Source organism: Pundamilia nyererei, unplaced genomic scaffold, assembly GCF_000239375.1.
Source record: "Pundamilia nyererei isolate P.nyererei 1_Seehausen unplaced genomic scaffold, PunNye1.0 scaffold00039, whole genome shotgun sequence".
Lineage (NCBI taxonomy): Eukaryota > Metazoa > Chordata > Actinopteri > Cichliformes > Cichlidae > Pundamilia > Pundamilia nyererei.
The window spans coordinates 2,205,805-2,231,030 of NW_005187440.1; the positions used below are offsets into that span (position 1 = coordinate 2,205,805).

General features: G+C 39.7%; 2 protein-coding genes across 4 annotated transcripts in view; both read left to right on the forward strand.

Annotated features, from left to right (window-relative positions):
• The window catches only part of cfap74 (cilia and flagella associated protein 74), a 49,839-nt gene extending 30,643 nt beyond the window's left edge, over positions 1 to 19,196 (forward strand). For 2 of the 3 annotated variants that reach the window (XM_013910270.1, XM_013910271.1), the window contains exons 23-40: positions 3,892 to 3,976; positions 4,428 to 4,538; positions 7,246 to 7,419; positions 7,920 to 8,053; positions 8,258 to 8,525; positions 9,487 to 9,621; positions 9,822 to 9,955; positions 12,168 to 12,302; positions 13,541 to 13,650; positions 13,753 to 13,808; positions 14,849 to 14,968; positions 15,115 to 15,270; positions 15,860 to 15,998; positions 16,398 to 16,552; positions 16,787 to 16,919; positions 18,224 to 18,360; positions 18,507 to 18,641; positions 18,952 to 19,196. In XM_013910270.1, coding sequence (XP_013765724.1) covers positions 3,892 to 3,976; positions 4,428 to 4,538; positions 7,246 to 7,419; positions 7,920 to 8,053; positions 8,258 to 8,525; positions 9,487 to 9,621; positions 9,822 to 9,955; positions 12,168 to 12,302; positions 13,541 to 13,650; positions 13,753 to 13,808; positions 14,849 to 14,968; positions 15,115 to 15,270; positions 15,860 to 15,998; positions 16,398 to 16,552; positions 16,787 to 16,919; positions 18,224 to 18,360; positions 18,507 to 18,641; positions 18,952 to 19,056 — 2,422 coding nt within the window. In that variant the 3' untranslated portion in view covers positions 19,057 to 19,196. The remainder of the gene's footprint in view (positions 1 to 3,891; positions 3,977 to 4,427; positions 4,539 to 7,245; positions 7,420 to 7,919; positions 8,054 to 8,257; positions 8,526 to 9,486; positions 9,622 to 9,821; positions 9,956 to 12,167; positions 12,303 to 13,540; positions 13,651 to 13,752; positions 13,809 to 14,848; positions 14,969 to 15,114; positions 15,271 to 15,859; positions 15,999 to 16,397; positions 16,553 to 16,786; positions 16,920 to 18,223; positions 18,361 to 18,506; positions 18,642 to 18,951) is intronic. The other variant, XM_005730738.1, reaches the window with a different exon arrangement.
• A 5,612-nt stretch (positions 19,197 to 24,808) lies between these two features.
• gnb1a (guanine nucleotide binding protein (G protein), beta polypeptide 1a) overlaps positions 24,809 to 25,226 on the forward strand; it is a 29,706-nt gene continuing 29,288 nt past the window's right edge. Inside the window, exon 1 of the mRNA XM_005730742.2 lies at positions 24,809 to 25,212. The gene's annotated coding sequence lies outside the window, so the exon portion shown is untranslated. The remainder of the gene's footprint in view (positions 25,213 to 25,226) is intronic.

Below are 25,226 nucleotides of genomic sequence, written 5' to 3' on the forward strand. Positions count from 1 at the left end.
GTGGGAGCTCCAACACTCTCCTAAGTAGCTCCCCCCTGACGAGCCCTGATCAACAACAGGTGTGTGGCAGGAACTTCAGGTGTGGCCAGTCCTCCTGCAGGGCCACACCCATCGGGCCTGCATGTGGCCACACCCCCAGTAATACATGTACACACCCACACCCTGCCTATACATATAATGAGTGGAACACAGAATAACACAGCATAGTGCAGAAAAACACACATCCCCAAATAATAATAATAATAACAACAAACTGCTCACGGACCCCCGAGTCCTCCAGAGCCGGGTCCGTGACACTAAGTTTCATTCGAAGTGGCAAAAAAAGTGCCTTAAAAAGTCTTAAATCTAATATGTAGGAACCCTACTTATGATCAGATCAATCAAAAAACTTAATGAGGTGTTGTGAGACATATTTGGACACATCTCTTTTTGTAGTGTGAACTGTACTGTGCTATGATGTGTTGCCAACAAGGACATATCAGGAAAATATCTTGTTTTTTTGTTTTGGCATGTGTCACAAAAAGTCCTGACAATCTCAGCAGTTGGAATATATGTCTATTAGTGCTTAGCCCTTACTAAACAAATCTGGAGCTTGACCAGTGACAGATGGACAAAGGGCTGTGCGTGGAGGCCCTTTCACTGGAAGTGACGTAGACAGACTGAACACGAGTAGTCAGTTGGACACCTTGGACACACATGATAGACACAGGTGGAAACAGAGATATGTCTCACTTCCACTTGTGAGCTAAATGCATGAAATACAATTTTAAACTGAGTGTTTAAGGGTTTTGTATGTATCTTCAAAACACCAGTGAGTTTTATTAAATGATGATCTGGGTTTTTAAAAGATTATCAGGGGTTTATGTCTCTCAAAGACATAAACCCGTTCTGTAGGTAAGTATGGTCTCAAAAGGTGGCTAAAGCTTTACAAAATAAGATTTTAATTCTCCTTTAAGATACCCCAAGGACCCAAACAGTGTCCTTCATCCACAGCAGAAACTCACATGATTCTCACTGGGATTGGAAAACAAGTATGTTTCCAGCATGTCATCAAGCTGTGTCCCTGTATGTGTCATCTCTGTCATGGTTGGATCTCGCCTCCCAATCTGTTGATTTTTGGTAGGTTTGCTTTTGTGTTATGCAGTGGCGGTGTGTCATTTAAGATGGCATTGCCAATTCCTTCAGCCAGGGATTATCATTGGATTTCCAAATCCTCATTAGAAGCACTGCTTTCACTCACTGTCTAATCCGCGCACACACTCACACACTGTTAAATCTGGATTCACAAATGACTCATAGCTTTCATTCTTTATACAGGTGTTTCCTTCTTGCCTCCCCTCCTCAGGCTTTTGGGAGAGGGTGAGCACATTCTTGCTTCATGCTCCGAGGGATTGTGCTTAGCCTGCCCACATCATTCAGCATCTCTTCTTGCTTCAGCCCTCGCTGCCTGTCTTCCTCCACCTTTATTTGTCACATCTAGCCCACTCACTCTTTTGCCTCACATTCTTCCATGTGCAGCATAATCCCCTCTGTACTGTACTAAATCTAATGGTTCACATGTTTGTGATCCCGCTCGATGAAGAGGAATGCTGCTCGTTTGAATTCAGATGGACGCTGACGGAATCAGAGTGATTGCCATTTTGTTTCGTGACATTTGTGCCGCCCGATATTCGGTTCGTGTTAGCTCATTTCTGTTCGGCGGAGGGTTGTTTAGTCTTTTTACTTTGTCATTTACTGCCAGCACAAAAGCTACAATCAAAATTGCTTTGAATTTGAGAGTTTCCCTTTCTTTTACATATTGTACTTTATTGTAACATACTAAATATGTCTTGAAACGTTACACGCCGCACCGTTATAGATGCATTGCCATGCCATGTGAGCTGGTTCTTTTGGTCCTAAATTTTGGCTTCTTCTAAAATCTGTCCCACAGAAAAGGAAAGCACATTCTTAGGTTGTGCCTGTGGAGAATTTCAATCTAACTCATGGAAATTTGTTTCCCTGTTTTTGCTGATGACGGGATCATTTGAACAGGACTACTCGAATTAGTGGTTTTAGGCGTAATCTCTGAAGAGCAGGCAATGTCTCCAACCCTGGCAGTTCCAGCTGATAAAAGGGAGATTACAAGGATAGATTACTGCAGATTAGACTGAATGGTTCTGCCAGCACTTTAACTGCTAACGCACGACTCTCATCAGAAACGTTCACACTGCAGTGGGTTTCAAGATAACAAGCAAACATAATAACTTCCGTAACTTATTTCTTTCCCATCATTATGTTTTTTTACTTAATGGTCATTTACTGTAATTCTCGTCCGCCCGTTTTTGCACAGTGAAAAATCCTTAAGCCTCTTAATCTGTAATCCCTTTCATAATCACTTTTTTTAATGGTGAAGAGAAGTCTAAATACGAGTGCAGACTGAAGAGGAATGTATATATTTTCTATGTGAATACATTATTTTTACTCAAGCGAAAGGAAGCGCTGTGTTGTAAGCTCATAAAGTCCCCTGAAAAACAGGCTTCCTTCTGGTTTTTTCCTCCTCACTGTTATAGATTAAAGCTGGTCATTAGAAAAACCACCTGCTGGATTGAACAGGTTATTTCAGTAGTTTCACTTGAAATACTCTGGTTATTTGCATTGCGGCTCGGAAGTTAGAGCAACCATTTGAGTTTTACTGCATCTACTAATCTCTGAAGTACCATAAAGGCTATAGAGGAGAATTACTTTTGGACTGTGGATAATCTGGCTGCAGAGAGGAAGAGCACACAAGTAAATCTGTTTAGGACACTGACAAATCTGAAAGCCTATCCATCGACAAAATTCTCCCGAGCATATGGGCCTGGCGACGCCCCACCAGGCTTTTCCACTCTGCCCTGCCAAGCTAATTCAAGAGTGACTCTCCAGCAGCGATTCTATTAGCAGGCAGAACAAGAGTGCTTCCTTAAATACTCCCTCTGCACTCATTGGTCAACCTATACAGGGGGAAAAAAAGGACTTTGTAATTGCAGAGATTAAATTTTGATGGGTGAGGAGGTGACCTTTGTGGGTTTTGAGTCATGAATGGGGTTGTCGTAGAGCAGTTTCTGGGAACTACGAAATACAAACCTTTCCTCGAACTTGAAGCTGACAGATTTGCTGAAGGCGAGGGTGGTTGTAGCGCTTTGAAAAGACACACTAGCATCTGGGGAGCCTTAAAACCAATGACATTTACAGCATTAGCTCTCAAGCCTTCAACCGGCATTAAGAGTGTAAAGAGGAAAAGACAGAGGGAGGCAGTTGAAAGGAGAGAAAGGGAGGGAAAGCGAGGAATAGCAGAGAAGAAAATTGAAGGATGTTAGGAGAAGGAGAGAGGAGGTGGTGGGTGGATCTAAGACACAAACAGCATTTGACATTTGACCACTTTTCTTTTTTTTTACATGCTAATGAATTCTGCATACGTGCATATATGCAGTTTTTTACTGGTGCTAGCACGAGAGCAGCTCTTGACACTGAGGGATATTGAGGGACTGGAGTTTTACATAAGCCTGTGCATGACTACTGGTCCTCTTTGAATCATACTTACGTCTCCCATCACCATGGCTACAACCTACAGTAGTGTGGAGGCGCGCTCTGCATCTCTCTCCTGCTTTCCCCGGCGTGCCGATCCTACAGTCGTGGGTTAAAGTAAAGTAATGGGTCTTCAGGGTCTGAATCTTTTTCTTTCTTTCTTCACTGGCTTGTGGCTTTTGACAGATGGCATTTTTTGTATTTTAACAAAACAAATAAAAACGCATCAAAATCACTGTTGCGATTACGTGTTTGTTTTCAGCCTCTACTTGATGTAGAGGCTGAAGATAAAGCTGTTTTTATGACAAATGGCGACTTCCTCACGCCTTCCTTTTTGCTTTCTCACAGACGCTCCCTGTCCAAAGATGCAAAGTTTTTTGACAGTGACACAGGAGTCCTGGAGGTTCCAATGACAGTGCAAGTAGCAGGCCAGGTTTGTGTCATGTTACGCACTATACACGTATACTGCAGATAAGAGCAATGTGATCCTGAAAGCAGTGGGCTTGAACGTGTAGTGCAGTGCTAGTGTCCTACTTTGTCCTAAACAGAAGCGCAGCTAGCGAAGGTTGTAACCTATTTTGCTTGTAACAAGCTAAAATTATCTCCCGCCCCCAAGGCCCAGTTATTCCATGGACACTAATAAGCCAAGCATAAAGGTTATCCCATATAGTTTTGCTGAAACTGTCTGCAGTAGCACAAAAATGGTAAAGTAGGTTTCAGATGTATTTGTTATCCCCTTCTTTTATTATGGAGTACCTGTTGTGCGCAAAATTTGACTACCTTAAAACCTCTTGCCCAGCAGCCAAGGCAGTTGTCATCTTTCTTGATTTCATCACATACATATAGAGCAGTACACATGTTGATGTAGTACTCTGATGCTTTAGGTCAGGGGTGTCAAACATAAGGCCCGGCAGCTAGAACTGGCCCAGCAAAGAATCCAATCCAGCCCATTGCAGTGCTTTGGGAAATGTGAAGGAGGGGAGACCTCCCATATGGTAATTGATACAAAAACATTGTAATTAAGTAAAAGCAAATAAGCAAATGACAGAAAACTTTTTCATTATCTAAAAGAGAAATTTCTGTATATATTTACAGTGATTTCAGAGTAAATTAAAAAGAAAGCTTTTTGTTAATTAACTTAGGCAAAAACATGCCAGTGCTTTTTCTGTCATTTTAAACATTTATTTCTTGCAGTTTAAGTCATGCTGACAGATTTCTTTTACTGACTACATCATCTACAAAAACTAAGACATACCATTGAAATTACACTTCTTTTTCTTATATTAAATATCTCACCGATTAAACACGTAGTTAAACATCTTTCAACTTACAGAAAAAAAGTTGGTCCAACCCACTTAAGACCAAAGCAAGCTGTATGTGGCCCTCAGTGTAAAATGAGTTTAACATTTCTGCTTCAGGTTCTGCTCTGGCAGCGTGTTTGAATAAATGAATGTTGTTTGCTGGGAAATATAGTTGGTTTAGTACATGATTCTACATACTAAGACGGGGATCTCAAACTTAAATGAGCTGTGGGCCACTGCTGGCCCTGTCATCTCACTGAAGGGCCACTTTAGTGTCCAAGTAGTACAAAACAAACAAGAAAACACCCACAAATATTTCCGAACATATAGTGTTTTGTTTGTTTGTTTTTTCATTTCAAATATTGTATAATAAGACAAAACTGCAAATGTGAACACATTTTTTTTCTCACTCTTAATCAACTGAAGCCTTTCATTGAACTACCAAATAAACACATTGGTACTCTCTTTCTGGCCAGACACGTGGCAGCACTTCTGCTATAACTTTGTTCGTATTTAACAAAATAAAAACACTAACACAGCCAATCCCTCAACATGTTTGTACTCTCTGCTCATATTTCCTTCATGTTAAATAAGTTTTTGCTTTTTAAAGAACTTAATTGTAAGAACTTCAACAGCAAACAAATCCACCCTAAAAAAAAAAAAGGAACTTCATGGGCCAAATTGAATTCGATTTTTTTACATCGATATATGGGCCGCAAGTAGGGGTGACGTACTAAGATATTCATGAGCCTCAGTGATGCTCGCTACAGACAAGATGCCAGCATCTTATCTATTGCTTGTTTTTTGCAACTTAGTGTGATGCATAAGTGAGACTCAGGTGTCTGTGATTTTGATTTTAAAATCACTTAGCTGGCAGTATTTGACTGGATCTCTTGGCCTGTTTTGTCACTCTTTTGGGGGATTGTACTAAAACATTAGTTCATAAATGTATCATTATATATTCACATTAATGCAGCTACTGTTTACAAGGATATAAGTGGAAATTCTGGACCATTCCTCTCAAGAGGAAATGAAACTGCAGCTGAATTCCTTCATATCATCAGACAGTGTTTATTAAAAACACAGAGCAGCTGCTTAGACATTCGTGCTGTGCTTTTGCCAGCTTTTTTTCAGTAAATCTAAATCTGGACAGTCTACTTGCCAAATTGTCACCTTCCTCTACCTCCCCAGCCAGCGACTATTCACTGACTTTACTGGGACGTGGAGAGGAGAGGGCTGGGGCATGGAAGGGGTGTAGCTCTGACGAGAAGCCAAAGAGCGGGCCAGGATGTTCCTGTGATGCACCAAAGCTGTTGCCCCCAGCCCCTAGTCATGAGCTCCTGGCATTACACCATGAAAACACACACACATTCATACATACACCAACTGGTCACCAGACATCACAGCAGCCTGGAAATCAATGGTGCAGTAAACAAGCTCATCTGCTTTATACTGCTGGGGGGAAAAATTCACAAAACCTGACAAAATTTAACAAAATTGCCTCTTGTCTAGTACAATTCACATGAATTAAATGCTGTCAGAGAATAAGGCTAATGAGGCTAATGAGCTCCAAAACTTAGTTTTCTGCATCGAGGAGCTCCAAATTCATACACATTGATTTGTTCACAAAAACGTGACACCAAATTTTATTTTGAGTGGATCTCAAACACATCACCCTGCCTCCATGAATACTCATTGGAGCATGAAATGTGTATTAATCCACTGCTTAAAATAGTCTCGAACAAATGTTCTGTTTTACTCCTGCCTGAGAAACATTTCCTGTAAAAGCTAGAGAGCTCAGCTGTTCATGAAAGAGAAATAAAGACATGACCAGACCTCAAAAATTATAGACTAGGACTAACTAATTGTAAAAAATGTACTTAGGTCGGTGCTTTGTAAAGCCGACTCTGAGCCACAGCCCTGTTTTGGCTTGCACACACACACACACGCGCGCACACACACAAACATAGACGCATTTCTATCAGTGCAGGGTAATGAAAAATGACCGAATGCACAAAAATTGCTCGATTTTAGCCATGACTGATGTTAAACATCAATTTGATTCTTTCGATAATTCAACTGCATCTGTCTGTTAATTCACAGACTTGAGAAGTCTTTGTAAATTAAAGCAATATCAGTCTGTAATACGCCCATGTTTTTGACTCAGAATATGATAATGTATAATTAAGATTTAAAAAGTGATACCAGAACAGTTTTCAGGACAGCCCGTGGAGTTGTATTATATAAGCCAAACTTTTTCTGGGGCAGGTTAGCAATATTATGATAAAGTGAAATTAAAAGAAATGTCATGTTGTACTTAAAGAAAGACAGATTTACCTTCACTGATATAAAGATGTTTGTCTGGAGAACAAAGATGTAAAGATACTTCATGTTTGTGCAGGTGCAGCCTGCCCATTTCACCGTCCACGCCATTGTGACCTCCTCAGACCTGCAGTTTGACCACAGCGAGGTGGACTTTGGCTACTGTTCCATTTACCAGTCAGTCAAGAGCAGCATTCGCCTCACCAATCTGTCCCTCCTACCCCAAGACTTTGGCTTCTTGGGTGTGCCTGAGGTACTGCATGAATGATGTGAAAACCTTTTCTTCTATTAAGTGTTAATGTGTTAGTGAGGTAGAGTTGCGTGGATCCAGATACAAGCATTGCTATCTTTGCAGATAATGTTATGTTTATGGAAGAATCATATTTAGTCCACATCCCACTTTCACTGTTTGTTCCATTCCACAGGGTTCCTCCTATTGTTAAAATTTGTTAGGTTTGCATAAACAGTAACTTTATATAGCTCTTATAGTGTAAAGAGAGTGAACAGTAAACAGAGAGGCTGTTATCCTACATTGTTTCCTCGTAATCCCCCGTGCTTAAGAAGACAATGTGCATCCTGTGTTTGGATTGGCAGATTCTGCTGCCACCAATAAAAGCAACAACAGACGGAGGGATAATTACTTAATGTAAATGCTTTAAATGGCTACAGCAACCAGCATCAGAGTCTAAGTTAGATTTCATGAAAACATCCTGAGTTATAACTTTAAAGCTTTTGTTTTTTCTCTAAATCAAGTTTATTGAGGTTCAGCCCAATGATGGATTTGGTACTCTGCTCCCACAAGAAACCCTGGAGGTTGATCTGATTTTTAGTGCCCAAACTGCCAAAGAGTACGTCTTTCAGCTCAGCTGCAAGTCTGGAATTAACAGGTTAGTTTTAAATCCTACACTGTGTGTAAATGAAGGACATTTACTCTTTATGGCATCATTGTGTCTGCTTAAACATTCAGTCTTTTGTACTTATCTGTTGATAGGACATTTTAATCACTGCCTTTACTGAATGTTGTGATCCTGTTTATTCAATTAAATCCAATACCTACTGATCCATAGCAAAAACATTCATTTTGTCATCAGAGATTTTCTGCTGTCTTGCCGAGCAGTGGGTGTCCACCCACCACTGGAGCTCTCCCATTTTCTGGTTCAGTTTGGAGCCACAGCAGTAGGTGACCAGTCCACTGCCATGCTGTTCCTGAGCAACCGTCAAACGGGCCGTGACCAAAATAGACAACCAGTCTCTCCAGGGGTCAAGGCGCCTGTAATGCCCCGTTTGTTCTCCTTTGCCCTGCCAGAGGACTCAGACATCGACATCAGTCCGTCTGCAGGACGCCTTCTTCCTGGAGAGGTGCGGTATAACACGTCTTATTAAGCTTACACTTATGTTAAAGGAACACACCACCGGTTTTATACATAGAAGGTTGCTAGTGTGAAGAAGACTTCAGATTTATAACAGTTAGACAGTCTATTTAAATCTACTTAGTAGCTTATTCTAGCGTTAGCTGAAACTAATTATTAACTGAATAATTTCATGTTGTAATATCTGTAAAATAATACAATGTGGGCCATCTGTTTTTTTTGTCCTTACCACTTAAGAGTACACATCATCCAACTCCATCCATCCAAAATCTCACATCAGCCCCAAAAACAGATTAATCTCCTTCTGAATGCATTTATAAACCTGAATGGACAAGATAGTGTGGCCTTTTGTTTCTATAAAGAAATTAAACATTAGAGAAAGCGGTTAGTTTTTATTTACTACATCTTGGTTAAAAATGATCTTAATAAGCATAGAGCTAAGGAATCAAACCATCTGTGCTCAGAGGGAATTATAAGTGTAATGATGCTCTCTGCTGGACACCTGATGGAAGTGAACAAGCACTATTTATAGATATAAATGGGGGAAAAAAGCTCAATGAAAATCACTTCTATTGGTTCTGACAGTCTAATTTTAAGTCTTATTTTCCAGATGACCACTTACCTCCAGACTCCAGTATTTTTTTTATTTAAACTTTATTTTCCAAGCAAGATATTAAGAATAATATATTTACAGTGACAACTTCACAAGTGCTAGAAGGCACAGAGATCCAGGGTAATATATCAGTCCGCTTGAATTGTTACAAACCAGTAACCCCAAAACAGGACACTGCTGAAAGCTAATTTCAACCTTAATATGAAGCAGAGGTTTGAAGTTAAAAAGTGATATGGTGTAGGAACACTGTAGCGTGAAAGAAACACACAGAAATATCCTGTGTTATCCTCTAAATCTGAGCAATTTCAGACATATTACCGTCTCTCCTCTACCCCAGAGATGTCTTGTCCAGGTAACGTTCAAACCCAGACTGTTGGACCAGGAGATCAAAGAAGAGGCGCTCCGTCGTCTTCATCGAGCCAAGTTGCTCTATGAGAGTGAGCTCGAGGGAAACAGACTGGCTGAACAGGAGGTACAGCTTCACACCCACCTTCCCACTCCAGCCACTGTCCGCTTGTGCCAGGGTTTTTAAATGTGAACACATCTTAAGTGACTAAATGTTTGTTTTTTTTTACTTTCATAATCACACAGAACATTTTTTTTGCAAGATGTAGTCCCTTCAGTCATCTACCTTAGTATGAACCCATCACTCATGTTCATGTGCATTGTAAGGCAAAACTGGAGATCCCACTGGAACCTAGTAAGGGGAAAAAGGCGTCAGTGAATCCAAAAAACAGCAAGGTGTCCAATGAAGCAGAGAAAGGAAAGCAAAGTGAATCACCAGATCCTGGCAACATAGTACCAGGGTAGGTTTCTACAGATTATTTACTCAATCTAATCAAACAGATCCAGTTTGCTGGACTGCAAATAAAAAATGTTTCTCTAATTGCACTTCCTTTCAAAAGGCTAAATCTAATTAATACCTTCTGAGATCCAACAACACTAGAATATCAACTACTAACAAAACTTTTCTTTTTCTTTTTGTTGTTGTTGGTTTTTTCTTCTTATTCCAGTGACTAATTGATTTCAGCAGCATTCCCATTTCTTTTCATTCACGGTGATCACAAAATATATTCATTTACAAAATTCATGAACCACCCATCATTTCCTTACAAGGAGTCAGAATTTCTTGTAATTTTTTAAAGTGGACTTGAGCAGTAGTTCTCCAGGCTTTATGAAGGTCTTTCAAAGGTTGTCTACAGACTTTGGTTGGTTATTCACTCATTTTCTGTCCAGTCCAAAGGAATGCACTTGTGTTTGTTAAGCCACTTAACACTGACTTATGAATCATTCAAGGATAAAAAAGCCACTGAACCATTGTTGTGTCTACACAAAGGACTAGTTTTAAATTCTATCTTTAGGCACTTTGAGAGATGCATCTGGCCCTTCAGCTGATTCGTCTACTGTTCACCCAAACCTCATCAAAAATGGTCTCAGTGGAAGGTCCGCTGTCAAGATGTCATTCTTAAGGGAGGGAAACAGGGGGAATAGGTTGCACAAGAACTGCACTGAGAATCAGGGGCAACAGATCATATGGAGTGATAAATCCAAATTTTAAATTTTTAGTCCAAATATTCATCAGTATATATGAAGGACAACAGGAGAGCAGTACAACAGTAAGTGTCTACAGCCATCTGTAAAACATGGTGGAGGCTCCGTCATGATTTGGGGCTGCATTTTAGTCTGTGATGTTTGAGCTCTTGTCAAAAACACGCTGCCAATGGAGTAAAAGGATACACAGATAGAAAAACACACAATATAACATTATCAGTCATGGATTGGTCTCCCCAGAGCCCAGACCTCAAGCAGTGTGAAATGATCTTGACAGAGAACAGAACAAAAAGCAGCCAACATCCAAAGAAGAGCTTTGAATAATAATAATAATAATAATGCATTTTATTTGAGGGCACCTTTCAGAGGGGTTGAGGAGCTGTGGATAGATGGAAGGTCATGGACGGCAGATGAAAAAACAGCTGGGTTGATATTACTAATTTTCCTAAAAGTGATATTACGAGAGATACAGGTTTTGGAAGCGGTTATGTTTGCATCAAAAGAAATAAACATATGATCAGACTGGGGAAACAATGTGGCTTTACAATGGGTGAGGGTAATGCCAGAACAACAGACCAAATCCAGGATATGACCTTTAGAATGGGTAGGAAATTCTATGTACTGTAGAAGCCCAAAACATTCCAGGCAGGAGGTAAAATCTCTGAAAAGAGGGATTTTATCATTGTCCACATGAATATTGAAGTCACCAGCAATGATCAGATTTGGAGAAAGTACAGAGAAAAGAGTGAGAAGAGCAGAAAATTCATTTAAAAACTCCTTATTTGGCTTAAGGTGGCCGATAAACAGTACATATGATGGTGGGGGTAGATCCAGGGAGCTGTAGTGCAATGTATTCAAATGAATGGGAGGGAGGGGCAGAGACAGGGAGTAATTCCCAGTGCTTCCGGTGAATTATCGCGAGACCTCCGCCCTTCCCCGAGATGCGAGGTTGACAGGTGTAAACAAACTCAGACGGAGTGGAGTCATTGAGAGAAACAAAGTCATTGGGCTGTTGCCATGTTTCAGTCAAGCAAAGAAAGTCCAACTTACAATCACAGAGGAGATCATGGACCAGATGTCCCTTACCAGGGAGAGAGCGGATGTTTAATAGACCAAACTTGATGCTGGAGTAACCATGCCTGACAGTAGGCTTAGTTGATCTAGCCAGGTGGGCCAGCACACTGTGGTCAACAGCCCGGTCAGTCTTGCAGGGAGGACGACGAGTTTTTGACCAGATGGAAAATATTGAGTTAGTGTCACTGATGTTGAATCTCCTTCAAGCCTGGAGAACTATTCCTGAAGATACTTAAATAAACTACAAGGTTTCCTAAGAGAGTTCAGGCTGTGTTCAAGAATAAACGAAGGCATACCAACTATTGACTTTAAGGTTTGTTGGAATTGTACAAAAAAAGTGCTCGCAACAAGGAGTCTTTTTATATGTTTAATTGTTACTCTTTTCCTTTTAAGGTCAAGTTGGTACGAGGAGGCCAAGGCCTCTCTACTATACTCCTTCAGGAAACGTTATAGAGAGTACACCATTCCCTGCTTTGTGTCAGATGGAGACCCTCCAGAGGACGACAAACTAGTCCAGCCAGCATGGAGGTCAATAATCAGCTTCCATATACACGTGTACAGCACACTGTAGGCCCCGTCATGTTAAGTTTTTGTCATGTAGAGGTGGGCAGATCCATCCAAATATAGATATCAGATTGATACTAGTGCAATAGGATCGATTCTTTGTTTTTATCCTGTAAGTTCAGTATGTAGCCCACTGAAATGTCTTATGTGTTGTTTTTTTCTAATTAAATGACATACCACCTCTTCAAAAACCTAGTTTCAAAATGCATGAAAATGTTTAAAGTTGTGTTTATTTGTATTAACCATTTATTGTGAAAAGAAAAAATTATTTAGTGGTCATTAAAAAATTTGCAGATTGATGATGATTGGTCTCATACATCATCACACACTGGTCTCCACTATATAATTTGCCTTTATAGGTTAAAAGTATCAGTATCTGTGTTGGTATCAGCAATCCTGACCCCGGTATTTTACTTGGTATTAGATTCATACCTTATTTTGTATTATCAACAAACCTTCTATATACAACTGGCTATTGCATATAAGGAACACTTTTTAAGCTACCCACAATATCAAACGTCAACACCAGCCCTCGTTTCGTAGTGTCTCTGATTTAATATTTGTCAAGTTTGTGGTCACTTATTTTTTGTGTTGTGAGGGGTTTGATTCTGCTCCCCCCACCTGACTGCTTAAAATGACAACCATAACAACAGTTAGGCTCCCAGTTTACCTCTGTTTCTTCCTATTTCTGTGACGATGACATTACCTTGAGATAACTGTGTTTCCATGTGGAGTTTTTGATAAGTTGAATAACCAAAATTATTTGACATCTGACTTCAAGCACAAGACCTGACAAAATGTGGTTGTTGACCTGTGGAGCATTTACCACTTTTCTTTTTATACAAATAAGTGTGCGTAACTAAATGCCTCTAGAGTTTTAATAGTCTATTAAGGGAGCATGTATGTCCAAGAAATAGAAGATTTCTTTAGCTGGTATAAATCTCAGAAATAGTTCAAAAAAGGTGCATTTCAAAAAAGTTAATACTCCACTAAAAAAAAGTTTGCTAATGGCCCCATCTCAGTTTTCTAGGTTGGTTTTGTGCTAGAATAATTATATTACAAGAAGGTATTCAGCTTCTATGGTGAAGATCATATTACACTTCTACATCTCTTATGTCATTTAAGCTTCATTTTAATAAAAAAAACAAACAAACAACAACATATATGGATCTGCATTCATCAGATGTCCTTTACCTCCTCAGTCCCTTCAATACGCTCTACTTGAAGCTTCAGTGTCCTGCTGTACAACCCCCTCTAGTGGTGATATCCAACAATGGCTGCAATATCATAAACTTCCATCAGGTGACAGTGGGTGAGTCGTTTATAAAAAATGTATAGTTACATTAAAAACGCTTAAATAATGCTGGATTTTTATTCTTATCTACCTTGTTGTATTTGTGTCTTCCATTTGTAGGAGAAAGAGTGATTAAAAGGTTTACAGTTCAGAACATTTCACAGGAATCTTTGGATGTATCCTTTCTTTTTGTTTTTGTTTTTTACAAAACTATTGATTACCTTGCTGACAGCTTTAAACATTTGTGATACTCATGATATTCATAATACATATGTATGTGGTTTTTTCCCTTTTCTGAATTTATCTGTGTGAAGGATTTTTCAGTAATGTGTATTATGTGCACACTGTGTTGCTTTATACACAGCAGAATTCAGATATTTGGTGTTAAAGTTCCATTTTGACTTTCAGAACTAAATAATTGTGCATGAAAGAGTCAGGTCACCCAAATAAGACAAATAAAGCACATTTTCTTTGTTATCTCCAGAAGAATTTATCATCACAGACAGGTGGTGATTTGAGGATATCAAAATCTGGAGAAAGGTGCATTTTATGGCCCATCTCTCAAACTCTCAGACACCATGGTATCGCACTGATTACAAGGTTTATAGACTGTGGTCTGGAGAAAACTATTTATAGTGCGCACTGTGACATTTGCCAGCAGCATCATAAATGAAATTCTGTTCACCATCATTGCATTAGGATGGAAGCAGGCTGTTGGTGTGTCTCTGGGGTTGAAGATGCTAACTATTAATCTCAACATCCACATTTCTAGTCTGGCTTTGGGGCTTTTGTTTCACTTCATTTCCTGTCTTAGTTTCACCATAATTTCTGTTTGTCTCTACTTTCTGCTAGAGACAAACAGATCTTATTTAGCTCATGCTAAATAAAAAAGAAATTGCAAAAATCTGGAAAAGTCCTATCAGGGATGACATGTGAACAACAACAAGTTGAAGAAAAAGATGTTATGTGTTCAAATGGATCACCACCGATAGCACAGCTTATGCAAATACTTCACCACCAACACTCTACAGTGAAACCTGAGATTATTCCATCATTTCAGATGTACCTGGACATTTAATCCACTTCACCTTATGAATGGCAGCTCTTTACATGTTTTACTTTCATGTCCACAAATCAAAGATTACAAAAAACAAAATCAATGCACTGCTTCTACTACTATAATATTCACCGTAGCTTTTCTTTAACCCTTTATAAGCTGAGCTCGTCGGTGTTGGACATGTACAGTCCCTTTTCCCTGCTCAATGCTCTTAGATCCATAAGACCTGGAGAAAAACACACTCTGATTCTCGCCTTCAGTCCAACTTTGGAAAAAAAGGTGGGTTAACTATGTAAATATTATAATTTAGCTTTGAGTGACAAGCCGACCATCTGTGTTAATACACTGAGTCTTCTTTGTACCTGTTTATGTAAAATTAATCAAGTATAATGATGAACACACTCATCTAACCTGTACTGTTCCAGTGCTGTGACATGCTGGAGGTGCGGTGCCAGAAAATGACCCTGGAAATGACTCTTCTCGGGGAGGGAATAGTCCCTGCTGTCACCTCCTCCCACAATGGAGATGTTCTTGACTTTGGCTATGTGCTGGAGAAGGAGACTGCCTCACAAGTCGTGAAGGTGTGTGAAAGTTAATACGAACAAAAAAAAAAAAAAAAAAACTGTTGCTAGTTACTTTTGAATACTAATTTCTTAGTGGACTGAAAAAAACTCACTTGGTTAACTTTGATGTAATTTTATTTAAGTACATTAACTTAAACATATTTTATGATTCATGTAAACACTAAGTGGAACAAGTAAAAATGGTAAAAGGGGCCATTTTCATGTGTTAATCATAGTGAGGAGACTCACAGGTTTTATGGTTATAGTCATGGATGCGTTAGTATAACTCTGAGCCATATGAAAACACTCACAGCTAAAGCTGATGCTAAAAACGTGTTGGGTGTTTTCTATTTCTCTTTCAAATGGGTCGTTCCATATAGATCTCTCCTTAACCCTCCTCTACCTCCTTTTTCTCCTGGTCTCCCATCCCTTCTTTGCACTTCACTTCCTCTCAGATTGTTCCCGTATTTGTTGGACTATTTCATTTTCATCATCACGTCACCATTAAGAAAAACAAAGGCAGCACCATGCAAGATATTTTTAGACTACAGAGTAATGAGGGAAAAACAGCCTCGGTCACTGGCATTAAATCTCGTTCTCCCTGCAGTTGCAGAACAGCTCAGCGGTGGCAGTGAGCTTCAGGGTGATGCTCGCTAGTCTCTCTCCCTTCAGACCTCAGGGTGGAGCTGACCGGGTGGCCTTTCTGCTAGAAGAATATGCAAACTCCCATGTCCACCCTGCTGTGGGTAAGATTTGTTTGGAGCTCCAGAAGGGAAAACAGATTGCAGCTTGTATTTTTAACACTTTGTCCGTATTTCACTGCTCACGTAGACGTTTTTGTAGTATTTGACGTACACATACTACTAAACTTGACCTTAACTTGACTTTAATACAGTATTACCTACTAGAAGTATTGTATAAGAGAGCACAAGTGTGCACCAAATAGCCCAATAGTTTAAATTTCCACAGTTTCATAAATTAAAACTAGCAGTTTTTGCATAATCCCACTGACAGACAAACACATATGAAACTGTAATAATGCTGTAAATGTCAGAATATTTGCTTAAAAAAAACAGGAGGGTAATGTGCTCCAACAGTTCAATTCTTTCATACTGACCTAGCAACGTGTTTTCTGGCTTGTGCAGGGACTCAGAACTACAGTGGGTTGAGTGTGTTCAGTGTGGTGCCAGTAGAGGGCAGCATTCCTCCAGGGCAGAGCCAAGAATTCACGGTCACCTTTCAGCCTGACCACCCATCTGTCAACTACTCTGACAAACTCACCATAGAGCTCATGAATAAGGTCAGAGGGGCGCACACGTGTACAGATTTACACGCTCTTTCAGCTGTGAATGCATGCGTGCTCTCACCCTGTCCTTGTCCTCAATCACTGCTTATAAAAACTGATCGCATGGCCAAGGTTAAAACACTGTTCCTAATGCATTCATGTTATTTAGATGTCCTTACTGCAGCCTGGACGTCCTCTCTGGTCTTGATGATATAACAACCTTAACCCTGTGCCATTTCTGTCTCTCAGAGTAAAGTGTGTGTGATGGAGCTGAAGGGTGCAGCCTCTTCACATAGCATGTATCTGTGTGGCGGAGATCCGCTGACAGCGCCTGTTGAATCCCTGCTCCCTCCAGTCATAACCAGTGAACCTCAGCTCACAGGTGGCATGATTCAATTTCACTGTTTTCTCTCCAATATGCTCTTAAATACTGGGAAAATCTTACACTGACACTGTAAAGATGACTAATATCTTGCATACACTTTTTATGATTTACGCGAGCAAGGCCAGCGTATGTGATGAAGTAATTTATGCTAATCATAGCTTGCTGACAGCCCGTGCGCTTGTCACCAGCAGTCAGATCATATTTTACCACCGAATCCACGTGTGAAATAGTCGCACCTCCTCAGTGAGGTAGTAGTAAACTGTACTGAGTCCAAGAGGTGTTGGTGCATTCAAATGCTGCTCTGAACGCCTCTCACTGACACTGAGCAAAAATTGACTTGATGAAATGTGCATATTCTAAATGTCTTGAATAAGGAAGTAGCAATTTGCCATGGTGTAATTTATACAGTTTCATCGTTTCCAGCTATGTGTTTAAATAAAGGCTCTGTCCCCTCTCGTCTTCAGTCCTGTACGGGGAACAACGAACAAACTCTGAACCTGTGAGCGAAGACAACGAGCAGCTGTGTATTTTATAAGAAGCTTGGATAAATAATCTGGGGCCTGGCCATTTAGTGCTCTATATGTTGAAACAAGAATTTTAAAGCGAATTCTAAAATCTATTGGGAGCCAATGTAAAGAATATAAAATGGGAATAATGCGAGCACGCTCACACAGCATGTTTTTACTTTTTAAAGAGTGTAAGAGGTTTTATATTTTAAATTTTGTCATCTTTCTGTGCAGCAGAAATACAGTATGTGCCAAAAGTGTGTGAACTTGCAGTGTGGTTTCTTCGCTTTTTGCATATTTGTTACACTTAAATGTCACAGATTGATTTCAGCATCAGTCAAAGATAACCTGAGTAAATACAAAATGCAGTTTTTAAACAATGATTTAGGGAAACATTTTATCCAATCATACCTGGCCTTGTGTAAAAAAAAAAGTAATTGCCCCCTAAACCTTATAATTGGTTGTGCCACCTTTAGCAGCAAGAACTCCAATCAAGTGTTTGTGACAACTGATAGTGTATCTTATACATCGCTGTGGAGGAACTTTTATTGGAGGGTTTTTCAGCATGAGCGGCTTGTTTAAGTTCATACCAAAGGATCTCAACCTCAACCTGATTTAAGTCCAGATATGCAAAACTTTAATTTTGTTTAGTTTTTTTTAACCACACAGAGGTGATTCAAGACAGAAAAGTTTATGAGTTAATTCTCCCTGATGGCTGTGTGATCATTAAAGAGATGTAAGAAAATCCATGACTTGTAGTTAAAGAACTAAAGCCTCCAAAATGCCTCTCTTTAGCAGAGTCAGAGGTGACGGAGAGCCCCACCATTCCTGTGTTGGTGACCCTGAAGGCCAGGTGTAGCTCGGGTGCCATCACGCCTGCAGTCAGGGAGCTGCAAGTGGGCTGTATCCGCTCCACACAAACCAGTAAGAAGGTAACGTGCTGATGTTCAAGAATCCTGAAGCTTGCAGAAACAAAACCGACTGCTGCCACAGGTTTCATTGTTTAACACGGGGATTGAATTTACATTAGCACAGCATTCACTATCATGGTTTAAAGAGACATTTCTGTTTTTACCAGGGTGGTGAGTTTTACTGGGATAATGTGGCATCCCTGCAGCAGCAGGGCTTTAATGTGGAGCCGAGCAAAGGCAATGTGGACACAGGCCAGCGACGCACCATCAGGATCACATGGACACCCCACACTGGATACAAAGTAAGGAAGTGCTGATTTTGGTCTTTGGTTGTCTTTGGTGATCTGTGTTGCTGTTGATCACAAAAAAAAGTCATAAAAGTTGACTTCCAAGGAACTCAATATGTAGTTGAATAGTACAGCAAAGTTAAAGCATGGTTGTGAAAAATGAGTTCCAAAATGTGGAAGGAATATTGTTGATTTCAGCACGAGAAAAAAGTGTTATTTAAGACTTTCAGCAGAATTAGGTTTAAAATGTCTTCCTGTGTGAAACACGTGTATATACTTGTATGTATATACTGTCTGACAACATGTTTACGTCTGTGTGTTTCAGCCTTATGAGGTGGTGCAGATGTGCGTGCCTCTCACTTTAAAGGGCGACAGGATGAATGTTTACAGAGTCACCCTGATGGCTTTGGTCTCCACGACCGCCGATTGACCTCTAAAGGACTTGGATGATGGCCAGCAGGAATTCTGCTCACACATACTCTGACTAACCACAAATACACATATTCTGTGTGTGTGCAGAGCCAGCATTAACAAATAATGAGATCATTAAAGGTTTTGTTTGAACATTAACTTGAGCGATTTCATTTTGCGTTGAAATAGATGTAGAGGACTGAACCAGTATTGACTAGATTATTGCAATTTCCACTTTCAAATGTTGTCATATTAGAAAATAAAAACACAGTTCTCAGTTTTTTGTTAAGTTTTTGTGTTAAGAATCTCATATAACTTCCAAAAATAGAACGTCTAATAAAATATAGACATAAAAAAAGAAGGTACACCGCCCTCTTCCAAGGTTTTACATATTAGAGCATATTAATAATCATCTGTTTCTTAGTAGGTCTTAAAATGGGGTAAATACAAACAGCAGATGACACATTGTACTTCACACATATTCATTATTTATTAGCACAGCTTTGCAAAACTACATCTGAACAACCACAAGACTTGTGACCCTTGGCACCTTTCAGTCGTAAACTCCTGTCTATATACAGAAAATTACAGAATATCTAATATAATATTTAAGGTTGTATTTTTTACTCACATTTCATGACTAATTTTGACAGACAAGCTAACAATCAAAAAAGGAACAGAAGTTGTTTTGAAAACTTTAACTGTTTCTTCAAACCTATCAAAAACAAAGTGCAATAGAGCATAAAATGTTGCAGAGATATACTGTATCTAAACTATTGCTTTACACCTGAGTGTACACCTGTTTTCACCACTAGGGGGTGTATGTAACACGAAGTAAGCAGCTGTGTTAAAACCAACATGGTAAAGGGTGTGTCAGCAGATGTAAGCCAGCAGATGTTCAGTAACACTGCTGGTATTACACCCATGAAGTGAAAGGAGGCCAAGTTCACACCGAGGTCACACAAGGAGCATATTAGGGAAAGTGGATCTAAATGGGCACACATTAATACATATGAATGATAAAATAGGATGAAAATGATACTAAGAACTGGGCATGTGAACAGTACTTGAAGAGTTAACTGATTAACAGTGGTTGTAACAATAAAAGTGAATGTAGCATTGCTATTATTTGCCAAGTGTATATAGAGGCATCAATCCAAAAATACACGATAAGATGAAAAGTGTTCTCTCAATCATCCAAATCATTGAGTTCAGGTGCTCTATGGTCACAGGTGTATAAAATCAAGCACCCAGACATGCAGACTGCTTCTACAAACATTGGTGAAAGAATCAGTCACTCTCAGGAGCTCAGTGAACTCCAGCATGATGACACTGATAGGATGCTGCCTGTGCTGCATCCTATCCAGTCATGAAATTTCCTCGATATTAAATATTCCACAATCAACTTTTAGTGGTATCATAACAACGTGGAAGTGATTGAGAACACCATCTCAGCCATGAATTGGTAGTGGGGTCAGTGGATACTGAGGCTCATAGTGTGCAAAGATCGTCAGCTTTCTGCAGTCAGTCAGTACAGACCTCCAAACTTAATGTGGCCTTCAGAGTAGCTCAAAAGCAGTGCACACAGAATGTGATTTCATGACTGATCAGCTCCTGCCTTATATCACCACACCAAGACATTTGTTGCTACTGTTACCGCACAACTTTGCGGTAACAGTTTGGGGATGGCCCTTCCTGTTCCAACATGGCTGTGCACCAGTGCACAAAAGCATGGTCCATGAAGACATGGATGAGCGAGTTTGGTGTGGAAGTACTTGACTGGCCTTCACCCAACCCCACAGATCACCTTTAGGATCAATTAAACCTTGTGGAAAGCCTTCCCAAAAAAATTGAAGCTGTAATAGCTGCAAAGGGCGCAGATATTTATATATGCAACAGAATATCAAATATAAATATATTAGATGGTGGGTTTTGTCAATTTTGAGGCACAAAATTAAAACATGTCATGATAAAAAAGAATGTAGACCGAAGAAAACCTGAATCTTCGACCAACTTTAAACTTAATGACAGGCGGTTCTATTTTCTGGAAGAGGAAGAGCAAGTAAACTCATTTTGCATCTCCTTTATCAGGATGGCTGGTCAGTCAAAGACGATCAGATTACAGGTTTGATTTACTGCAGAGCACCAACTCCCACCAGCTCTTCTAATACAATAACATCTTCATGCAGTTAAATTGTCAATGTTTAAGTCGGCTCTTTGGCAATGTGTTTTAAACATTTATCCACCAACAGTGTATCAAATACTTGTAGCCAAATATTTTAACCGTTCATTCATTATTTTTTGGAAATTGTCCAAGTAATTATCCATCTTAATAGTAATATGTGTCTTTGTGCGGGTGAATGCCGTGCCTGAGCACACAAGTAATAATATCAGTGTTGATATTAGTGCACTAGCTATGATTTGCTCACCGATTCTTTAATTATTAAATGCTGTGTATATTTCAGACCTAATCCATAGCAGGTGCCTGGTTTGTCCTGCGGCTAGGCTAGTAGATCGCACAAACCCTGCAAACATTTTCTCCACTTTAGACTTCACAGACTTCATTTGTGAAATATACACGAACACTCACTGTATGCATCCACGGGATTTCAAAATCAGTGCTAGTTGAGACGCAGGTAAACGGGCTCAGTGCAGTATGAATTATCAACACTCACATCGGTCAGTTGCTCTGTTACAGTCAAATCAAGCTCTCTCTTGATAAACTACACAGGATGTTGTACAGTGTGAAGTGCAGGCCCTTTGTATGTGAACAGCAGATGTCAGTAATGCCTCACAGTGGACCAATAGGATTTGCCCTCTCTGAGAGATACATGCTGTAAGCATTTATCAGAGATTGTAAGAGATTATGCTAAATCAGATTACTGTACCCCAACCTGCCTATAAAAAGCAAGGTCATTATGAGCTTAGTCTCATGTAATGTCACCCGTTTTATGAAATGCGTGAGATTATATTAGGCAATATTTGTGTTGTTATTTTGCCTCTTTTTCTAATCTGATTTCTCCTATGATCTCTTGTTAATACTGTGGGATAGTGCTACTTACAGTCCCTGCTCTGCTAACGGGTGGAGTTCATGTGTCCCTCTTTGTCTGTTAATGAATGTGACTTTTTGTTTTTAATCAAATCAGAAGCAGGACAGATCACTCTGTCCTTAATTACAATTTAGACTACATTAAAACACCACAGAAGTTATTTGTAACCACTTCAACAAGTGTTTCTAATGGGCTTTAAAGGCAAATTCATGCCTTCATAATACACTAAAATGTCTATTATTTGTCAATCCTTGCACTTATCAGCACTGTTTACCATGTCCAATTTATCCCAATTAAATTAGAATTAGTTTTGAAACAGAAAGCACATCCAGCTTTGGACTGTTCGCCTCATCAAAGGCTGAATGCAGACAATAAGCTTTCTCCCCTGGGTGCTCTGAAGCACTACTAAAGAAGCTTCACAACACATATATGCAGAGACAGGCAGGGGTGTATCCAGGGGCAACTAAATCTCAGCAGCATTAACTTGGGTAGATGAGTCCCAGTGGAATCCCACACCCTGAACACTACCTGACAGACAGTCCTCTTTGCCAATGCGTTTTATTACATAAAAAGAAATCTAAATGAAGATATCAAATCCATAACCTTAAGATAACAATTAATACCAATATCGCCCTTTTGTACACCTATGAACTTGAAGGAAAGCTTTTGGTGGGTTTTAAATCACATCTCTATACAATACTGCATGGTTACTTTGGTGAAATTGTGAAATTAATGTGTGCTCAGAGAGCAGAAAGTGTACACACAGAACAGCAGGCCTGTCCCGCCACCACAGGTTTTAGGGTTTACAAAAGTGAGATGGAATCAAATACACACACTAGTGGAAATTCACATTTTTAAATTTACAGATTTTTTTAATAGACACAACTACTCTTATAACATTTCTAACGCCATCAGCTCATTCATACAAAAGAGTCTGTTTTTATGTAAAAGTATACATCAGTGTTTCAGAATGAATGTGACACATGCACACATTTGTCCAGCTCACATTTTAATTAAACTGAATTTAAACTGAACTTAATGTGCATTTGAAAAGACAGCACTAAACAGATCTGGCACAAACAGAGAGAGTAGCTCTCTCTAGGGAACATTTCTCTTACAAGCCAAGTAACAGTGGCTGTTGTCTTCCCCTGTCGGACCGAGCCCGTGCACACTTTGTTGTCTCAGAGGACGACAAAGTGTTCCACGTCTCCAAGTAACACCTTAACCCGCTGAGCATTAACCCCCTCTTCTGAGCACTCTACCTAGACTACTGGTGATAACGATCAAGTCATCTCTGTGCTGCAGTGATGGCCCACCCATAAGCACTGAGCAGAAAGCAAACCCCCAATGATTTCAGTTTATATAATTGTGGTGAAGTTAATACCCAGAGAATATAATTTGTCAACAAGATTTTTTCCAGGACCAGCTTATACTAACCATAAGACATTACTGATAGATCAGCAGAAGAGAACATATTACTTGATACTTAGTTTTTGTTAAACACACAAAAAAAATACAGGGTCAAATGTACATGTTAAACATATATAAACATCAGATGTTGGTGTAGCAAAATCGTGATATGTACTTAGTCACGCACGCTAGCAGGAAAGTAAACATAACATTTGCCTGTTTTGGATTGCAAATGAAAGCGTGTTGTTCATTTGAAACACTAGCTGCTTTACTGGCATGAAGGTCAGATTTCAATGGAATTTGATAACATTTTCATATTGCAAATACATGACACTTTTGGATATGCATCCGGTCTAATAAAATGCCAGGGGCACATTTATTTGAACTTTTTACATTGCTCATTGTGTATAACAACATAGCAGTGAATACAATAGTCACTTATGTTATTGCTAAAATGTATCCATTAATTTGTGGTCAGTTTTCAGTATAAAGCAACTAATAATCTGTACAAGTTTGTATTCCAAAGTGACAGATCCTCTGGTACAAGCATGGCCTGGCGTGTAGTTGGTTGTTCGCCCTGCCAGATAAACACTGCTGTATTGCTGTTAATGCCTAATCGCCTTAAGTTAGCATTTACGTTATTACCAGTAAGACCAGTAAGTATAAATGCAATCCATTATTATTATAAGTGTAACTGGTCTTTTAGCCATTATATATCCATCATGCTATATTTTGTTTTCTACTTCAACAACACATCAGTTATTATGAAAGGTATATGTAATTACATAAATTTTCAATCACCATTTTTTCGCCAATAAATCTAAGATTATTTGTATTGTTTATAGCTTTTAGAAAATAAGCCCTTTAGACATCATCTGAAGCCTGATTAATCTTTCAGTCATTTCTTTTAGTTAACTTTCTCTTTTGCTTCCAACTGTAGTGTTTTAAATTCACTCGAAATGTATGTTGTTGTTGTTTTATGACATTTTCAAATGTTACTTTTTTCCAAAGTACTTTCGTTTCTCTTTATGTACGCTCTTTAGTTGCCCCACAACTTTCCATGTACCTTTCAGCAGCTGCATTCTCTTAGGGTGAAAATCACTATTCAGCCTTGCCTTGGTTTCGAAAACTCTCATTCGCTTTTCCAATTTTATCTTAAGTTTTCACATTAATCGAGTTTTAGAATTAAAAGCAGTGTTTTAGCAGGTAAACTTCCCTCTAGGTACGTTGGAGATACCAAAGATGGCAGCATTTCCTGATCTGAAGTGGTCGCCGACCCCTCCGCCGTGCGTTGTGACGCTGCCGTAACGTGGGGTTTCCCAGACCTGAATGCAGGGTTACCGCGCCCATCTCTGCTGTTTGATGGCCGGAGGAAGAAGCGACTGAGATCCTGGCGTGAAGGAAGAAAAAGAGGGACGACGACGGTGGGAAAGACGAGAAGGGATTTTTTTGCTTTGAGTTGGAATTTGTGTTGAGACGGAGGAACGTTAAACCGGGACTCTGACACGCCTTGTCTGGGTGAATACAGTCTTGTCTCTGCGCCTCTGTGCCGGTGTGTCTCCCCCCTCGGCGGGTCAAAAACTGGGTTCGGGGAGTGCCGCTCCTCGGTGGCTAAACAAGCTAAATCTGAGCGCCTGGGCGGAGAGAGGAGAGGCAAGAGTTTGCTGTTTCCAGTCAATGTGATATAAACAACGGATACCCTTGATTGAAAGCGGGTAAGGAAATGTAT